Source organism: Salvelinus fontinalis, chromosome 10 (assembly GCF_029448725.1).
Source record: "Salvelinus fontinalis isolate EN_2023a chromosome 10, ASM2944872v1, whole genome shotgun sequence".
NCBI classification, from domain to species: Eukaryota; Metazoa; Chordata; class Actinopteri; order Salmoniformes; family Salmonidae; genus Salvelinus; species Salvelinus fontinalis.
In genome coordinates this window covers 45,038,707-45,049,614 of record NC_074674.1, presented here as the reverse complement: position 1 = coordinate 45,049,614, position 10,908 = coordinate 45,038,707, and the positions used below count along the sequence as shown (strand labels likewise).

The 10,908-nt window shown below is 44.6% G+C and overlaps 3 protein-coding genes across 5 annotated transcripts in view; 1 reads left to right on the top strand and 2 right to left on the bottom strand.

The window, feature by feature from the left end:
• Positions 1–975: 975 nt before the first annotated feature.
• On the bottom strand, positions 976–5,084 carry LOC129864190 (NEDD4-binding protein 2-like 1). Of its 3 annotated transcripts, none has more exons than XM_055936879.1 (5): positions 3,934–5,080; positions 2,517–2,644; positions 2,299–2,387; positions 1,721–1,797; positions 976–1,500 (listed from the first exon to the last, which is right to left on the bottom strand). In XM_055936879.1, exons 1-5 carry the CDS (start codon positions 4,020–4,022, stop codon positions 1,359–1,361), a joined length of 525 nt encoding a protein of 174 aa, XP_055792854.1. In that variant the 5' UTR covers positions 4,023–5,080; the 3' UTR covers positions 976–1,358. The 3 variants fall into 3 exon arrangements, with proteins under 3 accessions (XP_055792854.1, XP_055792853.1, XP_055792852.1); XM_055936878.1 differs by having other exon boundaries at positions 976–1,503; positions 3,934–5,078; XM_055936877.1 differs by lacking the exon at positions 976–1,500 and having other exon boundaries at positions 1,552–1,797; positions 3,934–5,084.
• Positions 5,085–5,141: 57 nt separating this feature from the next.
• Positions 5,142–7,599, top strand: zar1l (zygote arrest 1-like). The gene is made up of 4 exons (XM_055936876.1): positions 5,142–5,970; positions 6,142–6,234; positions 6,467–6,541; positions 6,763–7,599. Exons 1-4 carry the CDS (start codon positions 5,269–5,271, stop codon positions 6,904–6,906), a joined length of 1,014 nt encoding a protein of 337 aa, XP_055792851.1. The 5' UTR covers positions 5,142–5,268; the 3' UTR covers positions 6,907–7,599.
• Positions 7,600–7,795: 196 nt separating this feature from the next.
• Positions 7,796–10,908, bottom strand: part of LOC129863309 (protein furry homolog) — a 186,423-nt gene continuing 183,310 nt past the window's right edge. Inside the window, exon 61 of the mRNA XM_055935200.1 lies at positions 7,796–10,540. Coding sequence (XP_055791175.1) covers positions 10,282–10,540 — 259 coding nt within the window. The 3' untranslated portion in view covers positions 7,796–10,281. The remainder of the gene's footprint in view (positions 10,541–10,908) is intronic.

Sequence of the window (10,908 nt, the reverse complement as noted above, 5' to 3'; positions counted from 1 at the left end):
CGTTGACAGAGATCATGTGGTGCAAATAATAAGTTTACATTAATCCAATCTCAACCGTGAGTTCAACTCCTACTTCCCTGACACTGAAAACAATTCTGCCCATCTCGACTGGGTGCGTAAACCTTTAATGACTGACAGTAGCAACAACAACATTCCTACCAGACTACAGGGTAATATTATGTATTTGTCCTCAGACTGTGGGCTGAAGATGAGGCGCTCAGAGACAAGTTACAAAGATCTGGTGTGATTTCTCCGTGCCACTTTCTGGTCGTTCACATTTACAAAAGTGTTGTAATAACCGTTACTATACCTTTCCTGACACTATTGTGTCGTCGAGAACTCCAATTTCACATAACAGTTAGCTACTGACCCATCCATGGAAATGTAAACTAGGACCCAACTCCCCTAGGAAACCAGGGGACTCTCCTCTCGTGTCTGGTGTTGCACCGGCGAGTCATTATATGTTAGTGAGTGACCATCTTTGACAGCAGAACATACTGAAGGCACAAACAGAGCATTGTAGATGCAAACGTATGGAAAAGGGGGGGAACATTATTTTTTTTGTTTAAAGATCAGAAACGTAAGAACTCACTTTAGATTAATAGGTGTATTTCTACAGAGTTGTTGTGTGTAAAAGCACAGCCCCGTTTTCTGTCCTGTATAATGTTGTCATCATTATTAAAAAAGAAACGTATCTGTATATACCGTATACCGGGGTGTTTGGAAAAAGCCATGGGATGGTTTTTCAATACCGTCAACACCTTTAAAACTATTACTTAGAAGTTTTTACAATACATTTGAATATGTGTATATTTTTAAGTACTGTATAGGCTACTGTAGCCTGGTCCCAGATCAGTTTGTGCTCTTGCCAACTCCTATAGTTCTATGGCCACGCCGATGACAATAGCAGTTGGCGAGACAGCAACAGACATTTTGGTCATTTAGCAGACGCGACATAGAGTCAGTGCAAGAATGACAAGTACAATTTTGGTATTTTATTAGGATCCCCACTCTTCCTGGGGTCCACATAAAACATGAAACACAATACAGAATGACATAATACAGAACTTCATTAGACAAGAACAGCTCAAGGACAGAGCTACATACATTTTTAAAAAGGCACACGTAGCCTACATATCAATGCATACACACAAACTATCCAGGTCAGATAGGGGAGAGGCATTGTACCGCGAGGTGTTGCTTTATCTGTTTTTTAAACCAGGTTTGCTGTTTATTTGAGCAACGTGAGATTGAAGTTCCATACAATAAGGGCTCTATATAATACTGTACGTTTTTAAAAAATTGTTCTGGACTTTGGGGAATTTGTGGGGGGGGGGGGGGAGACCAGCATGTCTTCATCACTGGACGTTCCATTCCTCTTCGCATTGCTCCCAGCGGTTTATGGAGTAGCTGTCGTTAAGTACATGCCAGATGTTGTAAGCGTCTTCCCAGCGAGCCTCAAAGGACCTGAACTTACGCTTGGGGATCTTATGCCTACACCTGCTATAGGGAGATAACGCAGCTTTTTTATCATTGAATTGATTATATCAATTATATCAATATCAATTATATCAACAAGCTGTATAATTTATAGATAAGTAATAACAATCTATTGACGGCTGTAAAACTGGTAAACAAGTATACAATCCTACCCCCAACGCACATGTACTGTGTGTACACTGTGAGAATGTAGGCTGTTAATGAAGAGGTTGTTTCTGACCTGTACAGCTTGTTGATGGAGATATAGTTCTTAGGCAGCTCCATCATAGTGATGTAATAGTCACCCTGACGCATCCCCTGAGAGAAAGAATACTTTATTATGACATTAATCTGTTTAATTTGTTCGTCTGTCTGTCAGAAGACCAATTGGGATATTAATAACATTGTAAAAAGTAGTAGAAAGTGTCAGATTATCAACAACATGTCTAACCAAGAGGAAACTATCTGACTCCGCCTCTAGCACCATCTAGTAGGAAGTCATCTTGAAAACGAGCTTCAACCAGTCTTGTAGTTAGTCAGATGTCGTTTAGGTTCTCAAGTACAAAGGATGTGACAATGACTAGAAAATAAGTGGAGCGTTACAAAAATAACATTGAAATGTCTCTGCAATGCCTGGTAGCTGGGACGAACTAAACTAGAACTCATACGCATAGCAAACACACACACACACACACACACACACACACACACACAGACACACACACACACACACACACACACACACACACACACACACACACACACACACACACACACACACACACACACACACACACACACACACACACAGGTCCTCACCATGTGGATATAGGGCCACATCTCCCAAAGAGAAATGTTTGTGTTGTCAACGATGATCAGATCCACACCTCTGTTCAAGGCTTTAAAAACTGTTAAAACAAGCCAGAGTACCAGTACTTTAATGTTGAACAAACTATGTGTGTGTAATGACATTATGAGCAGATTGTTTCTGCTTTTGCCCCCAGCCACCCAAAAGGCTTACACCACCCAATACACACCATCCTCTCTATTCCGCTGATGGTTGCGTTGAAAGTTTCCTTTGGTGTAGTTGGTACTTTCATGGTACCTGTCAGTGGAGAAAATTTCTGCTTCCAGTCCAAGTCTTGCATATTCATCACAGAGGTTTCTGGAAAACAGAAGGAAATCATATCATTAGACATTTATATATTTCAAATAAAGTGTTTCAGTCTATTCAAAATTACAACCATCCTGGTTAAATGTGCCTTGAATTCTAAATATATCACTGACAGTGTCACCAGCAAAGCACCCTCCACATTCACACCTCCTCCTCCATGCTTCAGGATGGGAACCACACATGCAGAGATCATCCGTTCATCTACTCTGTGTCTTACAAAGACACGGCGGTTGGAACCCAAAATCGCAAATTTGGACTCAGACCAAAGGACAGATTTCCATTGCTCGTGTTTCTTGGCTCAGGAAAGTCTCTTATTCTTATTGGTGTCCTTTAGTAGTGGTTTCTTTGCAGCAATTCGATCATGAAGGCCTGATTCACGCAGTCTCCTCTGAACAGTTGATGTTGAGATGTGTCTGTTACTTGAACTTCGTGAAGCATTTATTTGGACTGCAATCTGAGGCTGGTAACTCTAAAGAACTTATCCTCTGCAGCAGAGGTAACTCTGGGTCTTCCTTTCCTGTGGCGGTCCTCAGGAGAGCCAGTTTTATAACAGCGCTTGATGGTTTTTGCGACTGCACTTGAAGAAAATTTTCCAGATTGACTGACCTTCATGTCAGACAGATGGACTGTCTTTTCTCTTTGCTTATTTGAGCTGTTCTTGCCATAATATGGACTTGTTTTTTTACCAAATAGGGCAATATTTTGTATACCACCCTTACCTTGTCACAACACAACTGATATGCTCAAACGCATCACGAAGGAAAGAAATTCCACAAATACAATTTTAACAAGACACACCTGTTAGTTTAAATGCATTCCAGGTGACTACCTCATTAAGCTGGTTGAGAGAATGCCAAGAGTGTGCAAAACTGTCAAAGGCAAAGGGTGGCTACTTTGAAGAATCTCAAATATAAAATATATTTAGATTTGTTTAACACTTCTTTGGTTATTACATTATTCCATGTATTATCTCATAGTTTTGATGTCCACTATTATTCTACAATGTAGAAAATAATACAAATAAAGAAAAACCCTTGAATGAGTAGTTGTGTCCAAACCTTTGACTGGTACTGTATATTTACAACAAAATGTATAAGGGGGATTGGAAATGACGCAGACAATTACATTGACAGAAGCCACAATCTTCAATATGAGCAATATTAAAAAAGTGTTTAGGTGATACTTCAGGAAATGAACCCACGATCTCAAAACAATACATATATTGACAAAAAAGACTTGGGATAAGGCAGGCTCCCAAAAGTTTGGATTGATTGGCTTACTTTGCCCTCGTTGTCTTTCCAACTCCTGGCAAACCTCGAAGGATGATCAGTTTCTTCCTGCGTTGACTTTGTCTTCTCCCTCTCGTCATTTCTCGTATACTTCAGACTGCTTCACCACCAACTACAGTACACAGCGCAACGGCAGCTGTACTCTGTTTACAAGGCACGCCCTCCCACCCAAGAACTGAAACCAACAAAATAAGTGAAACCAAACTCACATAACCGTTCTGGATCTTTATCAGTCTAATGTCGATGCTGATTACACGCAAGTAAATATTGTATAGCCCTGTCCGTATTTCGTAAGATTAGGTGCCATTAAATAGCTACTTGTCATTTTAATCAAATTATTTCAGACCAATGAAGATTAAGGAAAGGAAACAGAAGGAGGGGAAGTTTCTTTAGACTAATGAAATATTGCCATAGTTCACTAGTGATGGGCATTCCGATTATTTCGGTGAGCCGGCTCATTTGGCTTCGTTCACGTAAACGAGACCGTTCATTTCGCTCCCAAACGGCTCTTCGTTGAAAATGTTTAAAAATCGACATAGAACCATGACAAATTGCAAATCTCCCATGTAAATCCCAACTAGGTAGGCTACCAGTATGTCATAGTGAAATTCGCATTCAAATACATTTTTACCTGGTCAAATTATTAGATGGCCTGTAAAACAATGTCTTGATTTTTTTACTCACTGAAACAAATTTGCGTGGACCAGATTACTTATTGTTGTTTCTTCAGTGAGGACACACCACTCTTTAGATAATGATTTGTTTTACATATCTACAGAAAAACCTTGTTTTGAGCTCAAAAAACGGTGGTAGTAGTATGCAAACCGGGAAGCCAAATGAACGGCTTTTTCACCGATGGGATTCCGCTCCCGACGTTCACCAAAAAGGTCCGTTCAAAAAAGAGCCGTTCATTCGCGAACGACCCATCACTAGCGTTCATGGTCTGAGTTTATAGTAGATGTCATTTTCCACTACATACTCCAAACATGATCATTAGATCTTTACTTGTCCCGAATAATGAAGGAAGGAAAAATAACGAAATGTAAGAATAGATGGAAGGGAAAAAAGGAAATAAGAGAGTGCGAAAGGAAGGTAAGAAGGGATGAGGGAAGTAAGCAAGGACTAAAGGGAGGATACACTGGAAATATTCAAACACAGCCTGAGCGTCCCCTCACTAAGCGCAGTTCCCAGTGCACACACCTGTGCTCACTTGAGCGGCTAATCATCCAATAGGTCGGGCCCAATTAGCGCTGTGGGTGACGTCTTGACTGGAGGGCGGACGCGTAAATATAAACCACAGCAGGCTCACCTCGTCTTCTATACACGATGGAGGGGTTTATGTTTTCTCCATACAACTTTAATGGCTATCCGGGCTGCGGTCCCATGATGGCTCCTATCCTCCACGGCAACCCGAAGTTCAAGCCTCACACCTGGGGTAAGGGGAGCATCTACGTGCCTCCCGAAGCGCTGGACTATCTTGACGTGTGTAAACGGGCCCAGCTAAAGGCCATCCTGTCTCAGGTGAATCCCAACCTTACCCCTCGTCTCCGGAAGGCAAACACCAAGGAGTTCGGGGTTCAGGTCAACGCCCAGGTCGACGCGATGGTCCAGTGCTCCCTCGGACCCAAGACGCTGTTCTACCGGGAGAGGAAATTTCCGGTATTTTCGAAGTCGCCTGTGAAATGTCAGCAGAGTCCCTCGGCGACTTCTTCTCTGGACGGGAAAGCGTTGCCGAGCACTCCGGTAAACAACGTGCGCTTCTCGCGACCCCTCGCTATCTATTCTCCGGTGTTTGATCGCAGGTTCTTCGCGCTGCCGGTGAAAGCGCAGGATGACAGCGCGTGCTGTGAGGGAGGAGAGGGGGGCGGCAACGGGGTTAGTGATGAGGATGGCGGCAACGGGGTTAGTGACGAGGATGGCGAGGCCGACGTTACCGAGCAGAAAACGGAGGACCAGGTTAGACCGGAGATCCCGCGTGAGGATGTCAGGAAATCCCTCCACCAGATGCCGAAAGGGTTCAACTTTCAGGTCAGTCGATCCCGCGCTTTATACTAGGGAGAATACGAATTTAGAATGTAATCCATTCTGAAACATGAATATGCCCTTTTATTCACTTCTACTTCAAATGCCAGTCATCTTGCATAGGATGTTGCATATTTAGAACTTTCGATTTTAATGATTCACTTTGGTTTCCTCTAGTTCCTGGAGCAGAAGTATGGTTTTTTTCACTGCAGCCAGTGTAACGTCCGGTGGGAGAGTGCCTATGTGTGGTGTATCTCTGGAACTAGTAAGGTAACGTTGACAGTCACTGTACCTCTCTGCCAATTGAAAACAGTAGTTTAAGGTTCTGGTCAATAAGCCCTGTGCATTGCTGTTCTTTACCCTTGTTCTGAGGAGCCTGAGTTGACAGTAACGCTATACACTCTGCCTTTCTGAACTGTCCTTCAAATATTTGTTAAGTTTAATAAATGACTTGTTTAATCACTTTAACATGAGTGTCTCATCACCCCCTCTGCGAACTCAGGTGTACTTCAAGCAGTTCTGTCGTAAGTGCCAGAATGGATTTAACCCGTACAGAGTGGAGTCTATCCAGTGCAAGGTGAGAGGTGTGGGGGGAACACAGCAGGTGCTCTAAATGGTGCCTATGCCCCTTTAGCCTCTAGTGAGGTCATGCATTAAAACAAGGGGGGAGTTGTATGACTTTCTAGATGATGTAGCTTTACTTTCATTGTCTTATGTTATGGATACAGGTGAACTGACACGTCTACCCTCTTCACCAGCAAGGGTCAATGCTGCTGTAATTATTCTCCTGTGTCTCAGGTGTGTTCCCAAACCCGGTGCTGCTGTGAGCAGAAGGAGAGGCACATTGACATGAAGAGGCCTCATCGACAGGACCTGTGTGGCCGCTGCCGGGGGAAGAGGATTTCCTGTGACACTACCTATAGCTACAAATACATTGTCTGACCTGAACCATCCCTCCTACAGGCCTAACAACAGATCTAGGATCAGATTGATCCCCTCTCTAATCATCCTTTAGGTTGACATATCTGAACTTAGATCAGTGGTTAGTGGAAGATGGCTGTAAAACCAGTTTTCTAATCCTGGACTTAAAGGGGTGAATGTTTTTGCCTTTAACATTTGACTCAATTAATTTACTTGTTGAGTTGATTAATTTATTTGGATGTTAAGAGCTAGGGCAAAAATACATGTGCATCCCATTTGGGTCCCCAGGATTGTGACACATTGCTGTAAGCACAGATCTAGGATCTGATTAGGGATCTGCCAGTCCTAAACTGACTGCCCTTGGCGGGATGCACAACCTGACCTTAGACCAGTATCTAGGGCCACAGTATCCTACTCTGAGCCTTCTCACATGGCAGGCTAAACAACACTATGCCACAGAGGTAGAAGTTGACCTTAACCACATATCTAGGATCAGGTCAACCTTCCTCCAATCCTATCCACGCTTGTTAGGGAGGTGACACTTATCTGGCCATAGATCTGTGGTAAGGCGGTGGTCAACTTGTCTCTTACCTGCCAAGGTCCATGTCCACGTCTTAAATAGCCTGCCTCATAACTTTTATACTCTTTCCACCGTGATCAACTGAGTGACTCAACTTTTTTTGTAAATATTAAATAAACTTATTGCAGCATTAACTTTCTCAATGATTCTTTAATTTGGATATTTCATGAACTAGCTAATCCAATGCACTCTGCTACAGGTCATGTAGCTGTAGCTGATATCAGGTGATGTACTGGTGTAAGTGGCTGTTTGGGATTCCTTTAACAGGGCAACAAGGACACAACTGTGAGCTGTACGACTATTGATGCTTATCAACAGAAGTGAACAACATATTTTTAAGGTCTTTTATTTTGAGACATGGCATCAAGTCAGCGACTTCACAAAGCTGTAAAACTATTTACAAAGTGAACTGTCTTCCTCTACAACGCTTTAGAAATGTGCAGTTTGTTTTGGGATGCACACTTTCTCTCGCACACAAACCTTCACCTCATACAAATGCATCTAAGATAAAATATGAATCTTGTGAATACACACATGCATGGCAGTTAATCAGTTTGAATTGAAGGAACATGGGGAAAATCTATAAAGCTGGTCAGGAGTAGGATAGATCTTAAGGTATAAATAAGACTAAAGACTGACTGAACTCGTGTAGAAAGGAACGTCTAATCACAAGAGCGGGACAACCACAGGAAGTGTCCATGGCCCTGTTCCAATACTTTAAAAATGTGTATCCTTCCTTGGCCACTGATCAGACCTATTTGAATCTTACCCACCCTGGTCAGTGATTCCTTCAAGGTAGGATGGAAGTTAAGGACTTTTAATATTAGAACAGGGCCCAGCAGGTATTTGAACAGTAGCTCATGTTTAGTTAAGGACATTAAACCAGTGAATGTCAGCACACGTCCATGTGAACTATGGGAGTATTTCAACATTTTGTGTGTACAACGTTACTTTCCCCATGTCACAGCAGGTGCACATCACAATATAGGATGGTCACGGTAACAAATGGTGTGTGTATACGTAGACCCACAATGAATATGCTACAACGTATGGCCAGTGTGTACATACTAATCAATATAAGAGTCTAAGGGAGGCTCTGATTCACTACAGTAGTCTTGAGGAGCTGGTTCACTAATACACAAGAAGCGTTCAGGTTCAAAACCAGGCAACAAGATTAAACACATGAATACTAGTCTGTGTCCTGTCTCTTCACACAATGCCGCGATGCAGACGGATCCTAACAGTCTTTATGGTGAATGCCCCCTTCTGTCAGTTCTAGAACTAAACATCGTCCAGGTAACCAATTCTAAGTAGAGGCCAGGGATTCTGTAACGGAGCTGTGGATTCTAGAATACAGCATTCCTCTAGGTCAAGCAGTGCACATTTCCCCCTGAAGAAACTCTTTAAACAGATACACACGTGATGAGAGATGTCCTTGGCCTCTATCTCTCTCACAGATAAACAGCATGATTGAATGTCTCTCTCAGTAGTAACGGCTCCTCCTCTCCTCTCAGAAGTCCATGTTAGTGCAATAGAAGCTGTGACTCTGGGACATTCACCCACAGGTGAGGCGTCAGGTAGTGGACCCCCAGGTAGTGGACCCCCAGGTTACCTGGTGGTAACAGGTAGATACTTCATCCATCCTAAGGTTTCACTGAGATCAGGTATTTTCATTCACAGGTTGAGTCATATCAGGTCAGGTAAATCCTCAGGTTCATCAGGTGTTTCAGGTATGTCCTTTGGTCTCTCGGGGACTTAGGTCTTTTAATCCACAGGTGTTGCCAGCATCATCAGGAGTGGTTGAGATCTTCAGGTATGGTCAGCATCATCAGGTACGATCAGCATCAGGTGTGGTCAGCATCTTCAGGTATGGTCAGCATCAGGTGTGGTCAGCATCTTCAGGTATGGTCAGCATCAGTTGTGGTCAGCATCTTCAGGTATGGCCAGTATCATCAGGTGTGGTCAGCATCAGGTGTGGTCAGAATCATCAGGTGAGCCTATCAGGTATATTGACCCTCAGGTGTGAACACCAGAGGGTTGTTTAGGGTTCAGGAGCCCCCCCACTCTGAGTAGGGGCCGGGCGACGTGACCCACCTTCCCCAGGTAACGGGACAGGGGTGTACCACCCCCTCCGATGGCGCAGCAGCACCCCCACCCCCACTCTGCACCTTGGGCTGGGTCGGGAGGAAGAGGAAGAGGAGGAAGGAGAGGGGCCAGACCTTGTGTGTCTAAGACTGGTTCTGGATGTGTGTACGGGGAGTACGGGAGGTGTGGTCCACGAGGTGGGATAGCAGGAAATGTGTGTGTGTCAGTATGTGTACTAAGACGGGTTAGTATGGGGGTTGGAGATGTGTCTAGGACAGGAGGAGGGGTTGGATGGAGGTGTGGTCCACGAGGTGGGATAGCAGGAAATGTGTGTGTGAGTGTGTGTGTGTGCGTAAGGTCGGGCAATGTGTTACCTGGTTTGAGTGGAGTGTGTGTGTTAGGGCTGAGGTTTGGGATGCACTGTAACGAGTGTGTGTGAGAGGCCTGATGTATGTTTGTGCACTCACGGTGGGGTGTGGAGAGGTCTGGGGGAGGCCAGTAGAAGTCTATGAGTAAGGGCAGAGACCAGTCTATGGTTGAGCTGGAGGGAGAGGCCAGAAGTGAGGCTGGGTTTGGGGCAGTTGAGATGGTGGTAGTGGTGTTATGGTCAGGGGTAACAGCACCATCTGCGATGGGATCAGGGGCGGTAGGGGTGACAGGGAGGATGAGGTTTGTCGGGTCAAGGCTAATAAGGGTGGAGGAGAGGTACGAGGGGGGCTCCTGTGCTGCTGTCAGAGGCTTGTCCCTGAGGCCGAGGAGTCGGGGAGGTAGGTGTTGACTACCCGGTAGCCCTGAGCGCGGCGGATCATGTCCCGGATCTCCCCGTTGAGCTCCAGCAGCTTGGAACAGATAAGGCTGAGGTCCTGGCGTGACCCAACCAGGGCGATGGTCCCCGTCTGGCCCAGGGTCTGGTGTCGGAAGTAGACATTGAGGAGGGTCTGCACCTCGCTCTCTGACCCACCGCCAAACACACCGTTAGGCCACAGCCTCCTGGAAGGGGGGAGGGGGGGGGGGGGGTAGTGGAAGAGAGAAAAGGATCAGTGATCAAAATGAGTATTGTGAAAGTTTTGTGATCTTTCTCTGACGAGTACAGAGTTTTTATTCTCAGCACCATAACAAAATAGTGTGTGTGTGTGTGTGTGTGTGTGTGTGTGTGTGTGTCTGTGTGACTGTTTGTGTGTGTATGTCTGTGTGTGTGTCTGTGTGTGTGTGTGTGTCTGTGTGTGTCTGTGTGTGTGTGTCTGTGTGTGTGTGTCTGTGAGTGTGTGAATATGTGTGTGTGTGTGTGAATATGTGTGTGTGTGTGTGAATATGTGTGTGTGTGTGTGTGTGAATATGTGTGTGTGTGTGTGTGTGTG

Coding starts and splice junctions, on each gene's coding strand:
- LOC129864190 (XM_055936877.1), bottom strand. CDS start 4,022: ATGACGAGAGGGAGAAGACAAAGTCAACGCAGGAAGAAACTGATCATC. Junction 2,645..3,933: donor GGAAAGACAACGAGGGCAAA/GTAAGCCAATCA, acceptor TCTGTTTTCCAG/AAACCTCTGTGATGAATATG. Junction 1,798..2,298: donor TGTGGCCCTATATCCACATG/GTGAGGACCTGT, acceptor TCTTTCTCTCAG/GGGATGCGTCAGGGTGACTA.
- zar1l (XM_055936876.1), top strand. CDS start 5,269: ATGGAGGGGTTTATGTTTTCTCCATACAACTTTAATGGCTATCCGGGC. Junction 6,235..6,466: donor GTATCTCTGGAACTAGTAAG/GTAACGTTGACA, acceptor CTGCGAACTCAG/GTGTACTTCAAGCAGTTCTG. Junction 6,542..6,762: donor TGGAGTCTATCCAGTGCAAG/GTGAGAGGTGTG, acceptor CCTGTGTCTCAG/GTGTGTTCCCAAACCCGGTG.